The sequence below is a fragment of the Astyanax mexicanus genome, chromosome 23 (assembly GCF_023375975.1).
Source record: "Astyanax mexicanus isolate ESR-SI-001 chromosome 23, AstMex3_surface, whole genome shotgun sequence".
Classification (NCBI taxonomy): Eukaryota; Metazoa; Chordata; class Actinopteri; order Characiformes; family Acestrorhamphidae; genus Astyanax; species Astyanax mexicanus.
In genome coordinates, this window is record NC_064430.1 from 1,461,668 (window position 1) to 1,476,264 (window position 14,597).

Below are 14,597 nucleotides of genomic sequence, written 5' to 3' on the forward strand. Positions count from 1 at the left end.
CATCAGCAGGACTAAAAGCTCTGTATCTGCAAGGTTAGCTATCAAACTAGCTATCAAACTGTGATGTGTTACATTTCTAAAGTCTTAACACAGTCGAAGCACAGCATTTCCTCTAATTAATTTTAAACACAACTCTACTTTTAACCTGAAACCACCCAATCTGGCAACATTGCAAACGTGTATGCTGTTAATATAACAGATTACGATATGGCACACGCCTAATCCAGATATTTTTAATATTCAGAATTTTCCATTTACTTGTTTTGGCAGTATTTCCATCCACACAGAGACAAAAATGCTTATATGAGCAAAAAATAAAAGAGCGACATTATCAACACACCATGAAAAAGGAAGAAATCAAAGCAGGTTAATCCCAAATTAATCTCTAAACACTGCCCCTTAAATAATGTACCATCAGCAGGTCAGGGAATTATATACAGATACAGTGTATTGCCAGAAGTATTTACTTACCAAAGGAGAATAAGAACAAAATAAAATTAAATTAAAAAAGATAAAATCGAGTAAAGCGTGGCAGACCCAACTCTCCAGCTAAAGGAACTCACCAGCTAAAAAAAGGCAAACCTCTTCTTTTTGTACTAAAACTTATTTTAGTATTTTAAATTAAAAATAAACATTTACTACATTTCATACTGAGGATAAAGGTATTTTCAGATTTCGAGCTTCATGAACTTCTACAGACAGAAATCCTTAAATATTCACATGACAGATATTATATCTGACATTCAATTCATCAGCTCTTATTCACACATGGTACTGACTCGTTTTACATTTTACATCAGATTTTTAATTTTATGCTGTGTATATGAAACCAATTACTATTTTAAAATATGAAAAATAAATGCTCAAAACAATGATTTTATAAAACGTTACTTTCCTTTGGAAAATGTGTCTTTTTTTGATGCTGTCAGAATGTGTTAGAAATTGTGAATAAATAATGTATGTTGTAAAAAAATCAAAAATCTTTGAGTGTTGTGAAAGTCCTCAGACTCAGAGGGTCCTATTTTAGTGATCTATAGGTGAGTTGCGTACTGTGCACCGTGCAGCTTGACTTAGGGCGTGTTGTTGTTCGTGTGTCTTTGCTATCATAACGACGGGAAAAGTACACTTACACATCTTGAAACGTGCAAAAGACATGTTTATGTCTAATTTTCTTTTTTTAGAGGTTGGTAATTTTGTGCGTAAGCAGTGCACTGTGCAGCCTGATTTAGAGCATGTTAGTGTGTCTTTGCTATCATAACGACGGGAAAAGTACACCTTGTTTAGCTCGAAATTCGCAAAAGGCATACTAATTCCCTTAATTATGGGTGTGGTTAATTTTGGGAGTAAGCAGAGCACTGTGCAGCTGTGCACTGTGTCTTTGCTATCGTAACAACAGGAAAAGTACACCTTGCACATCTTGAAACGTGCAAAAGACATGTTTATGTTTAATTTTCTTAATTATAGGTGTGGTTAATTTTGTGCATAAGCAGTGCACTGTCCAGCCTGATGAAATAACAGCAATGTTATTTTATTTACTATTCTGTTTATTGTTGATGTAAAAGTTGGGCTTGTGCACTGCTGTGCCGAGATAGAGATGAACGTCTGAATGAATGTTGGCATCTGTCTAGGTTGTATTCAGTCAGTGGAGCTCCTGTGTTTTCCAACACCAAGATAAACAAGATAAAACTCCAGAAATGTACCTGAACACACCTCATTTCCAGAACACCACGCCCATCAGTGTAGATATATTCAGAAGCTCTTTTGCTGTAAGATAGCGATGAGCGTTACGGTGACCTTGTGCAAAGTGTTAACAGCTTTGACTCTCCAGATAATTGTCTCTGCTGTGGTGTTCTTTGATTTCCTCGAACGTCTGCATCCCGTCAGTAATGGAGAGAAGCTTGGATCTGTTGGAGATGGTGGATAAGCCTTTAGCCACAGTGTGGCGCCATAATCCTGCACCTCTATCCGGGTGAGCCTCTCCTTCCTGCTCCTGTAAAGGTGAGAGTAGAGAGCTCTCTGAGGTGTGCTGGGTGATCCGGATCTCAGGACGGATCAGGAGACTGGAGTCTCGGGTTTCTTCTGCAGAACCTGGAAGAGTGGGAGAGAAGATACTGGTACCAAGCCTACTGACTGATGGTAGAGATTTCTGATTCTGAAATGTGCACGACTTTTCACGAGTTAACCGTTTATTAGAATATTATCTAACGCAGACGTTTCATATTATCAGAAACATCTGCAATATTAGTCAAGTCAGACATCCAAAATTGTCAGATTAACTCACCTCGACATGCTGGTTGCAATCATTTAGCCATTTAGTTTAGGATATACTTTAGAGTAGTCAGAGGTGAAGTGAGTTTTGATGGGAGCCATGATGCTCCTGAATGCATCCTGTCCAGAAGGGGGGAAAAAAACACTGCCCGCCCACACTAAAAACTCTAAAAACTGATTGGCTGACTCACAGACTCTTTGCAAAGAACAGGCCAATGAGAACCCTGTCTGTTTTGCATGCGCTTCATGAATATGCACACTTCCTTTCCCTCTCTTTCTCACATGCAATTGGTTAAAAAGATTTTATCTGACTTAATCGGGCATCAGGGAGCTGTTATTGATATACGATAGACTTCTGCAACTTCCGGGAGACTTGGGACGCTTGCTGCTAGCTGCATGGTAGTGATGTTGGATGAGGTCTGTATTTGGCAAGCTAACTTTACAGCAACGATGTTGAAAGATAGCCCATAAGCTAATGCTGTTCTAACCCAGCAGCAGTAGAATAGTGGACAAAGCCCATAGCCAAGATGCTAAGCTCTACAGAAGAATGACCTGGGCTGTGCCTTTGGAACACAGCTAATGGCAGGTTTTGTATGAGAAACAATGGTTGAGAATGTTGAGACAATGTAGGTGTTTCTAATAAACTGGCACTTCTGTATATGTGTACACAGGTATAGTGTATTACTTTGATGTTTGCAGTTCCACAGGTAAGGAGAGACCACCGTCTCCAGCATCTTCTCCAGCCGACAGTATTCCTCTGAGGGACCCCGGGGTTCATGGACGCCCTGAACACAAGCAAACGCAACAAAATACGTACGTACCTGGAGAATATGACACCTGATTTTACCGTAATCTAGTAAAATATAGTAACTAGGATGTGTTTTCCTCCAAAAAGCATGTCTAAAGCTCTATCCAGATAGGATTGGTTTTCTACTCAGTGATCTACTCATCTGGACTGGTCACGTGGCATCGCAGAGTTCAGTAGCTCCTCCATTTCCACTCGCTGTTGTGTTTTTAATGTGGATCTCCGTGGAAACCGTGGCGCCCAAAGTGTACAGTAATTACGGTGCGCGGCAGTGGACAAATAGCTATTTTATTAAAGGGAGGAGACGAAACTCAGAGATGTGCGTCCGGACGGGGCTAAAATTACCGGATGAGAAAAACAGTAGATAATTCAGCCTGTAATTTATTTATCACAGGACGTCTGAGAAAAAAAAAAACAAGTACACGATCGTTCTGGACGGGAATAAAATCATAGAGGATAAAAACCCCCATAAAAGAAAAAATTATCCCAGAACCCCCTGAGAAACTAATCCCGTCTGGATAGAGCTTTAGTAACACAAAGTATAATGTTTTATGTACGTTTTTACTATTAGATGGAGGATGTTCTTTATCTTGTTTTGTTTTTTTATTGTAAGGCAAACATGCGAAATGTCCTGTGGTGTGATGGCAGTATATGAATGAAGTAGAAAAACTTTGCCGTTATTTTAAATATATGTATCTTTCCAATGTTTTAACATTTACCAGACTAAATACTACAGTAATAATTAAAACTAAGTAAAGAAAAAATACTTTAAGAAATGAAGGTCAGTCAATCCAAAACATTTGAAGAACTTTGAAAGTATCCTTAAATGCGTTCACTGTTAAGACCATCAAAAACGTTATGATGATGAAACTGGCACTCATCTGGGCCGCTCCAGTAAAGGAAGAACAAGAGTTTCCTCTGTTGTACAGGATAAGTTCATCAGAGTTACCAGCCACAGAATTTGATTTTACCAAATTAAAAACCTCTGGAATATAATCAAGAGGAAGATGGATGATCACAAACCATCAAACCACCAAACTGAACTGCTTGAATTTTTACACCAGGAGTAAAGCAGCATAAAGTTATCCAAAAGCAGTGTGTAAGACTGGTGGAGGAGAACATGATGCAGAGATGCATGAATTAAAACTGTGATTAAAAACCAACCAGGGTTATTCCACTAAATATTGATTATTTCTGAACTCTTAAAACTTTATGAATATGAACTTTTTGTTTTCTTTGCATTATTTGAGGTCCGAAAGCTCTTATTTTTTTATTATTTCAGCCATTTCTCATTTTCTGTAAATAAATGCTCTAAATGAGAATATTTTTATTTGGAATTTGGGAGAAATGTTGTCTTTAGTTTATAGAATAAAACAACAATGTTCATTTTAATCAAACATAAACCTATAAATAGCAAAATCAGAGAAACTGATTCAGAAACTGAAGTGCTCTCTTCAATTTTAACAGAGCTGTTTATTCAGTGTTCCTGCAGGAGATGTTCTCACCTGTAGGATTAGCAGCATCTGTGTGATGGCTGAGGGAAGGAGTGATGAGTTGTTGGGCAGCAGTTCCTCCAGAGGAAGCTGCATTAGGACCAGATCCCTGAAGGCCAGCAGAGCCATCTGCCTCACCGTCAGCTCCTGACCCTGAGATAAAACGCAGAGATGATTGAGTACACTAGTTTAAAAGCTCACTACATGAAAATAACTTACAGTGTTTAGTGAGCACTGTGAACTGCATGCTCTAATTTCAAAATTTAAGCTGACTACCTTCAAGTCATGTCTTACATATTGTATTTACGAGATTAGTGCATCTACAGCTCTGTAAAAAAAAAGAGATCACTTCAGGTTCTGAATCAGTCTCTCTGATTTTGCTATTTATAGGTTTATGTTTGAGTAAAATGAACATTGTTGTTTTATTCTATAAACTACAGACAACATTTCTCCCAAATTCCAAATAAAAATATTCTCATTTAGAGCATTTATTTACAGAAAATGAGAAATGACTGAAATAACAAAAAAGATGCAGAGCTTTCAGACCTCAAATTATGCAAAAAAATATATATTATAAATAGATTAAAAACGTTTTAAGAGTTCAGAAATCAATATTTGGTGGAATAACCCTGGTTTTTAATCACAGTTTTTTCATGCATCTTGGCATCATGTTCTCCTCCTCCACCAGTCTTACACACTGCTTTTGGATAACTTTATGCTGCTTTACTCCTGGTGTAAAAATTCAAGCAGTTCAGTTTGGTGGTTTGATGGTTTGTGATCATCCATCTTCCTCTTGATTATATTCCAGAGGATTATAATTTGGTAAAATCAAAGAAACTCATCATTTTTAGGTGCTCTCTTTTTTGTTGGGGTGTGCAAAAAAATGCAGATATTATAACAACTGCATTTTGTTTTCTAGTTTATTTTTATCCACATATTCAATGATGTGACTGCAGTTGAGGACACTTTCAAAGTTCTTGATATTCTTCTTTTCAGGTTGACTGAATTGACTTTTTTTCTTTTTCGTATTTATTTCTTTATTTAGTTGAGTAGTTGTTGCTTCTCATAATCTGGATTCGAACATTACTCAAATATTCACTATTCACTGTATACCTGTAACTCTACCTCTTCACTACTTTACTTTAACTGATGCTCTCAAACACTTTATTAAGAGACGAGAAATTCAAGTAATTAACTCTTGATGAGTTCAGCACAGCTGTTAACTGAAAGCCTGAATTCCAGGTGACTGTACCTCATAAAACTGACTGAGAAAATCCAGCAGAGATGTTCAAAACTGATCATCTAAACAAGAGGAGCTACTTTAAAGAATGTAAAATATAAAACATTTTCTGTAAAGAGGCTTTTATTATAATTTATAATACACTATTTTGTTGGATTACCTGCAGGGGGTAGAATATAGCCTGTAGCGAGGGCAGAATCTCAGAGAAAAACAGCAGCCAGACCTCAGCCAAGACAAACAGACGACTTTCCCCTGAGGAGAAATAAAATATATAAATATATAATCAATCTATAATCAATACAGTTATCCTCAGTGAATCAGTCAGGTTTTTTTTTGGTCTTACTGTGGTGCTGCTGCAGATCCTCCAGTATGAACCCCAGGCCTTTATTCAACAGCTGATTCTAAAAACAGCAAAACAAATACGTCTAAAAATTAACTCAACTAAAAACAGGCTTCCTAAAACGTGTTAAAGAGTAAGTTACGACACTGTGTGTAGAAGTGATACACTGCTGGAAAAACACACACTCTGGTATGGAAATAGAGATCTGGTGTGTTTTTGGTGTGTTTTTAGGACGGCAGTTCTGGCGCCAGGAGCTGAAGGAGGAGAATACCTGGAAATACTCTTTGATGAAGGAACCCATTTCTGTTTTTAGAAGCCATCTGTGGAGAAAACGGGATAAAAATAAGCATGTGAGTGAATGTGCATCAGTTTTTGGAACTACTTGCTTGTTCTAATCGTGAGTCATGTTGGAGCCATTGTTTTTATGGCATAAACTATTGCATCTCAAAAGAATAATTGAATATCATTGACAAAAATGATACTTTATTTCAGTAATTCAGTTCCAAATATGAAACTCATATATTATATAGATGTATTAAACACACAGAGTGATCTATTCTAAGTGTTTATTCTTTTTATTGTTGATGATTATTATGGATTACTGCCAGTGAAAACCCAAAAATCAGTGTATCAGAAAATTACAATATTATATACTGTAAGACCAGTCGGTACTTTTGGTATGCAGTGTGGGCAGTGTGCCAAGTCCTGCTGGAAAATGAAATCTGCATCTCTATAAAAGTTGTTTTCAGCAGAGGGAAGCTGTAAGATATGAAGTGCTGTAAGATTTTGTGGGAAAACAAAACTGCACTGACTTTAGACTTTAGATAATAAAACACAGTGGATCAACAGCAGCAGATGACAGACATGACTCTCCAAACAAACCATCACTGATTGGTGGAAACTTCACACTAGACCTTGAGCAGTTTGGACTGTGTGTCTCTCCACTCTTCCTCCAGACTCTGATCCGTTGATTTCCTTTAAATAAAATGTAAAATTTACTGATGATCAGTGATGGTTTGTTTGGAGAGTCATGTCTGTCATCTGCTGGTGTTGATCCACTGTGTTTTATTATCAAGTCTAAAGTCAGGTGTGAAAAATGGTATAAGAATGGTTTGATGTATCTGGTTTAGTGTGAGATACCTGATCCTTTCATTTAGTGAGTAGAGTTCATTCATCTGCAGCCCCTCCCCTCGAAACACCTTGATGACTGCAGAGTAGATACTGAAAGAATATATAGAGGTTGTTAGCAACACACTCTCCTATAAATAAATATATATATATATATAGTATATCAGTTTCTGAATCAGTTTCTCTGGTTTTTCTATTTATAGGTTTATGTTTGAGTAAAATGAACATTGTTGTTTTATTCTATAAACTACAGACAACATTTCTCCCAAATTCCAAATAAAAATATTCTCATTTAGAGCATTTATTTACAGAAAATGAGAAATGACTGAAATAACAAAAAAGATGCAGAACTTTCAGACCTCAAATAATGCAAAGAAAACAAGTTCATATTCATAAAGTTTTAAGAGTTCAGAAATAATCAATATTTGGTGGAATAATCCTGGTGGTTTTTAATCACAGTTTTTTTTCATGCATCTTGGCATCATGTTCTCCTCCACCAGTCTTACACACTGCTTTTGGATAACTTTATGCTGCTTTACTCCTGGTGCAGAAATCCAAGCAGTTCAGTTTGGTTTTCAATTTGGTAAAATCAAAGAAACTCATTGTTTTTTATGTGGAGCTGTATACTGTATATAGGTATATAGGTAGGTACAATTCTTTATGATTCCAGTTGGTCTTCACCTACCTGTTCATATCATTGGCAGTATAGTCCTGCTGCCCGCTGTACCCGACCTGCAGCTGAGAAATGGTGGGTACGGGCACGGAGCCCAGGCTGTGGACTCGCTTATGACCCGAGCTCATCATCTTCAGTCCAGGTAAGAACTAATACAGAATCAGAACCAGGGAACCTGTAAATAAGTACAGAATTAGAAACATTTTCAACAAAATTCTATTTTATCATATTATTTTGGTGCAGAATTATAATATATACCAGGATCAGTAATGGAAATAAGCTGAAGTTTTCATTCAACTCCTGGATGTGTAGAATGTGTAAAACCATAAATAAAAACATAAATAAACACTTTTAACATTAAGTAACTGGATACCACTCTCCAGAGTGCATCTCTCAGTCCATACAGTGAGTAGTTATTAGTAAAGCAACAAAGCAGAGCTAAGAAACACCAATAACCACACAGACCAACAAACACTGTATATTAACCACAGTATCCTGCCACCAAAAGCACAGTGGAAGCAGCTGGATAGATGCAGATTAATGTATAGATAAAGTATAGTATAAGTACCTCACAGTATTAGTGTGTAGTATGTAATTGAGACGCAGCCCGTGGGGTTTGTGGTATTTCGATTACCCCCTGGATAAAACTACAGGGTTGAAATTCAGATGGCATAAACTCCAGCCAATGTTAAACTCCTCTCCTCAGCTCATAATTCTCTTTGTCATTTCTCTCTCAAACTCAGATGTGTAGAATGTGTAAGACTATCGCACCTTGTGGAGGAAAAAAAAAACTCTTTTAACACTAACTAACCAGATACCCCTCTCCAGAGTTCATCTTTCAGCCCATATAGTGAGTAGCTATTAGCACAGCAACAAAGCAGAGCTAACAAACACCACTAACCGCACAAACCAACAAACACTGTATATTAACCACATTAATCTGTATAGTATTAGTGTGTAGTATGCAATTGGGACGTAGCCCGTGGGGTTTGTGGTTTTCGATTACCCCCTGGATAAAACTACAGGGTTGAAATTCAGATGGCATAAACTCCAGCCAATGTTTAACTCCTCTCCTCAGCTCATAATTCTTTTTGTCATTTCTCTCTCAAACTCCTGGATGTGTAGAATGTGTAAAACCATTGCACCTTGTGGAGGAAAAACATAAATAAACACTTTTAACATTAAGTAACTGGATACCACTCTCCAGAGTGCAAATCTCAGCCCATATAGTGAGGTAGTTATTAGTACAGCAACACAGCAGAGCTAACAAACACCACTAACTACACAAACCAACAAACACTGTATATTAACCACATTAATCTGCCACCAAAAGCACAGCAGCAGCTGGATATAAACAGATTAATGTGTAGATAAAGTATAGTATAAGTACCTCATAGTATTAGTGTGTAGTATGTAATTGGGACGCAGCCCGTGAGGTTTGTGGTATTTGAGAGATTTGGTGGGAACGTTGGAGAGCTTGTGAAAGTGGACAGGTGAGCATGTTGACCTTTATCAGCTTCCTCTCAACCACCAGCTTCCTGTTACCCACGGTGTTTAGTGTGTGTGTGTGTGTGTGTGTGTGTGTTTTGAGTGTTTACTGATTAACTGAATTAAAAGCAGCACTCAGAACTGAGTGAGTTTCAGCAGAAGATCGGGGCATCTCAAGGTGATCCAGTAAACAGTGCAGCTGCTGAGTAAACTAACAGTCATTTATATTCAGTAATTATAATTAAACATAAAGTTATAAAGTGTTTTTTTTTCATTATTTTAAAATTGTAGATCCAAACTATAAAGAAAAACTTATGGAATTATTAAAAAAAAAAAAAACGTAAAAAAAAAACAGAATATGTTTTATATTTTACATTCTTCAAAGCATCTCTTCTGCATTTTCAATTCAGGCTTTCAGTTAACAGCTGTGCTGAACTCATCAAGAGTTAATTACTTGAATTTCTTGTCTCTTAATGTAAAGTTTGAGAGCATCAGTTAAAGTAAAGTAGTGAAGAGGTAGAGTTACAGGTATACAGTGAATAGTGAATATTTGAGTCATGTTCGAATCCAGATTATGAGAAGCAAAAAACTACTCAACTAAATAAAGATAAAAAATACTTAAAGAAAGAATTTCAAGAAATTTTAAAGTATCTTCAAGTGCAGTCACCGCAAAGACCATCAAACACATTATAATGATGGAACTGGCACTTATCAGGACCACCCCAGGAATGGAAGAGTATGAGTTTCCTCTGTTTTCACTGTACAAACTTTTGACATACAGCAATTTCAAATATTTTTATTTTAAATTTAAAGCAATAGTATTCCTGAGTTTTGTATGTAAATACTTTATGTTAATAAATAAACAAAAAGAACAAAAAATTTACCTAAAAACACAGAATTTACAACATTAACATTATTAGTATTAAAAGTACTCTTCCACATATGAGTGCAATTACACATTTTCACCAGAGAGGGCTCCAAATCCCCCAAACTTACAGACTGAGGCTTTAATTTTTTAAATGTTGTAATGGTGAAAGGTATCAGACATTCCCTTATTAGCTGCCAAAAATGGGACAAATATACATTTTCTGATAAAAGTAAAAAGTTAGAAATACAAGAATGTTTTTATCTCTTACTTTTGTATGTTTTTAACATAATTATACTAGAGATTTTGGAGCATTTCTATTGGTTCATTTACCAGGAAACTTTAAAGTTTAATGCAACGTAAAGAACAACAGCCAGATTTACATTACGCAAAAGTCAAAAAGTGTAAAATCCATTTAGAAAATAAACTTAACAGAGAATAAAATCAATTGAATATTGATAAGACCTTTGTAAAAGAAAAGAGCATTTAAGTTTCCTTAACACTAAAAAGTACATACTTTTAGCATAAAATTAATACATACTTAAATACATACTAAATGTACTATTTTGAAACAACTTATAACAACTTATATTTCAATTGTGATTAAACTACATTTAAATTCAACAAAAAATGATAGGTATTGCTTTTGAGGGCTTTTATTGTAGATCTTCTGCAAACTTTAAGATTTAAGTAGATTAAGTGTGTGTTTTTAAACATAATTTTAATACACTTGAAGTATATTGTAAATGTATTACTTTGCGTATTGGTGCACATATTGTGTACACCTTAATGCTACTGGAGAAAAATACACTACACTAAAGTTCACTTTAAGCAGCATTTAATGACACTATACATATTTCTTTTTGTCATTTCTCTCTCAAACTCAGATGTGTAGAATGTGTAAGACTATCGCACCTTGTGGAGGAAAAAAAAAACTCTTTTAACACTAACTAACCAGATACCCCTCTCCAGAGTTCATCTTTCAGCCCATATAGTGAGTAGCTATTAGCACAGCAACAAAGCAGAGCTAACAAACACCACTAACCGCACAAACCAACAAACACTGTATATTAACCACATTAATCTGTATAGTATTAGTGTGTAGTATGCAATTGGGACGTAGCCCGTGGGGTTTGTGGTTTTCGATTACCCCCTGGATAAAACTACAGGGTTGAAATTCAGATGGCATAAACTCCAGCCAATGTTTAACTCCTCTCCTCAGCTCATAATTCTTTTTGTCATTTCTCTCTCAAACTCCTGGATGTGTAGAATGTGTAAAACCATTGCACCGTGTGGAGGAAAAACATAAATAAACACTTTTAACATTAAGTAACTGGATACCACTCTCCAGAGTGCAAATCTCAGCCCATATAGTGAGGTAGTTATTAGTACAGCAACACAGCAGAGCTAACAAACACCACTAACTACACAAAGCAACAAATAATAAATAATACATATACATTTAACAATAATAAATGTATTACTTTGCGTATTGGTGCACATATTGTGTACACCTTAATGCTACTGGAGAAAAATACACTACACTAAAGTTCACTTTAAGCAGCATTTAATGACACTATACATATTTAAAATACACTGCTTAGAAATACATTTTATGGGAATACAGAGAAAGTATATTTATTGTGTATTTTCATACATTTTATTAAATTGAAAATATATTTTTAATATTATTTTGTACCTAATTTAACATAACATAAGTATACTTCCCTTTTACAAGGGGAACACCATGCCTTTATAACACAAGTTTTAAACATATATAGTTCATATAAATAATGCATGATCATTTAAACTTAGTAAAGATTTGGTGGGTTATTTTTATATTAGGATATATTTGAACAAAAGCAGAAGACTTACCTAATCAGTCACAGTCTCAGGCCCTCATTTTCTTGGTATATTTATATAATGGTATATTGGTTTATAGCATATTGTATATATTAAATACAACAAAAAAACAATAGGTTATGTTTTTGAGTGCTTTTTCATATAACATCTGCAAACGTAAGTAGATTTAAGTTTGTGTTATTGTTTTTTATATATTGCTAATACACTTAAAGTATATTGTAAATGTACTACTTTGCACACTGATGCACATATTGTGAACACATTAATGCTACTGGAAAAAATACACTACTCTAAAGTTCACTTTAAGCAGCATTTAACGCCAATACATATGTATTTAAAATATACTGCTTCGAAATACATGTATATGGAAATGTTAAAGAGAAAGTATATTTAATGCGCATTTTTATAAAGTATATTAAATAGAAAATATACTTTTAATATTATTTTGTACCTAATTTAACATAATATAAGTATACTTCCCTTTTACAAGGGGAACACCATGCCTTTATAACCTGAGTTTTAAAACATATATAGTTAATATAAATAATGCATGATTATTTAAACTAAAGATTTGATTATTATTTTTTTTTTTTAATATTAGGATTTAGGATTTTTTTTAAACAAAAGCAGAAGACTTACCTAATCAGTCACAGTCTCAGGCCCTCAATTTCTTGGTATAATGGTTTATTTAATTATATTTAATATATTTAATATATTAAATATAAAGTTTAGAGACAGATAGTGTGATAGAGTGATAGAGTGTAAGTGTAAGCGTTTCTCAGGCTGAGTGCTGACCCGTCTCTCTCTCTTGCTGACCCGTCTCTCTCTCTCTCTCTCTCTTTTTAATGCTGTTTTTTCTCACTTCCCCAGTTACTGATTTATTAGAGTAGAGGACCGGGTGCTGCTCGTTGCCTGATAATCAGTAATCAGTATTAATCACCCGGATCCGGGCCAACCCGCTATACAACACTGCAGCCGGGGTCCTGAACCTGCAGGACTCAGATCATAATTCAGATTCATTTCTTCACTCATTTATAGAGAATTACGCCACCAGGCTAAACAGGAAGTGAGGAAGAGGAAGTGTGAGTTTCAGGCTCGTCTCGTCTCACATTAAACACAGAGAGAAATGAAACAAACCAGATTCTTATCTGTAATTATTTATCATCTTTAATAATCCACCAATAATCTACCAGATAATAAAGAGAAACGATCAAAACACAAAAAAACGCAATCTGGACACAAAAAATATGTAAAAAAAAAAAAAAAAAAAAGGGAAATAAACTAAAAAGATAAATAAATATAAATGCAGTTATTACAAAAGAATCCTAAACTAAACAACAACAACAAAAAAACTAACAAAACTATATAAACAGTAGTGGTCAAAAGTTTTTGGACACACCTCTTCTCTCTCATTCAGTGTTTTTAGTTTTTTTTTTTATTTAAGATTTTTTACATTGTAAAAATGTAATATTGATATTTTAAAGCTAAACAGGAACACAAAAACAAAAAAGTAATATAATAAAGTATAATTCTATATGTGTCCCTTAATCGTTTTTATGTCTTTAATATTAATCTACAATGTAGAAAATAAATTAAAGAAAGAAATAAAAATAAAAACACTGAATGAGAAGAGGTGTGTCCAAACCTTTGACTGTTACTGTGCTAGTGCATTTAAAATAAATATATATATATATATATATATATATATATATTACTGAAAAGTTACTTTAGTTCAGTAATTCAAAATTCTAAAATATGAAACTCATATATTATATAGATGTATTAAACACAGAGTGATCTATTTTAAACGTTTATTTATTTATTTTATTGTTAATGATTAATTATGGCTTACAGCCAATGATAAAAGCCAAAAATCTGTGTCTCAGTAAATTAAAATATTATATAAAAGATCAATTGGTTCTTTTGACAGTGTGGGCAGGGTGTCAAGTCCTGCTGGAAAATGAAATCTGCATCTCTATGAACCATCACTGATTGGTGGAAACTTCACACTAGACCTCGAGCAGTTTGGACTGTGTGTCTCTCCACTCTTCCTCCAGACTCTGCTCCCTTCATTTACTTTAAATTTAAAATGTAAAATTTACTGATGATCAGTGATGGTTTGGAGAGACATGTCTGTCATCTGCTGGTGTTGATCCACTGTGTTTTATTATCAAGTCTAAAGTCAGTGCAGTTTTGTTTTCCCACAAAATCTTACAGCACTTCATATCTTACAGCTTCCATCTGCTGATAACTGATGATTTTATAGAGATGCAGATTTCATTTTCCAGCAGGATTTGGCACACTGCCCACACTGCATACCAAAAGTACCAATTGCTATTCTAATTTTCTGAGACACTGATTTTTGGTTTTTTTATTGGCTGTAAGCCATAATTAATAATCAACACTAAAAGAAATAAACGCTTAAAATAGGTCA

The 14,597-nt window shown here is 34.8% G+C and overlaps 1 protein-coding gene across 2 annotated transcripts; it reads right to left on the reverse strand.

Moving 5' to 3' along the window:
• Positions 1 to 950: 950 nt before the first annotated feature.
• LOC103041946 (proline-rich protein 5-like) lies at positions 951 to 12,880 on the reverse strand. 2 transcript variants are annotated; one of them, XM_022665243.2, is made up of 9 exons: positions 12,803 to 12,880; positions 7,960 to 8,122; positions 7,287 to 7,367; positions 6,418 to 6,466; positions 6,150 to 6,207; positions 5,967 to 6,058; positions 4,579 to 4,719; positions 2,954 to 3,053; positions 951 to 2,088 (listed from the first exon to the last, which is right to left on the reverse strand). In XM_022665243.2, the coding sequence occupies exons 2-9, from the start codon at positions 8,076 to 8,078 to the stop codon at positions 1,808 to 1,810; spliced, it is 921 nt and encodes a 306-aa protein (XP_022520964.2). In that variant the 5' UTR covers positions 8,079 to 8,122; positions 12,803 to 12,880; the 3' UTR covers positions 951 to 1,807. The 2 variants fall into 2 exon arrangements, with proteins under 2 accessions (XP_022520964.2, XP_022520962.2); XM_022665241.2 differs by lacking the exon at positions 12,803 to 12,880 and adding an exon at positions 12,176 to 12,191.
• Between the last annotated feature and the right edge of the window lie 1,717 nt (positions 12,881 to 14,597).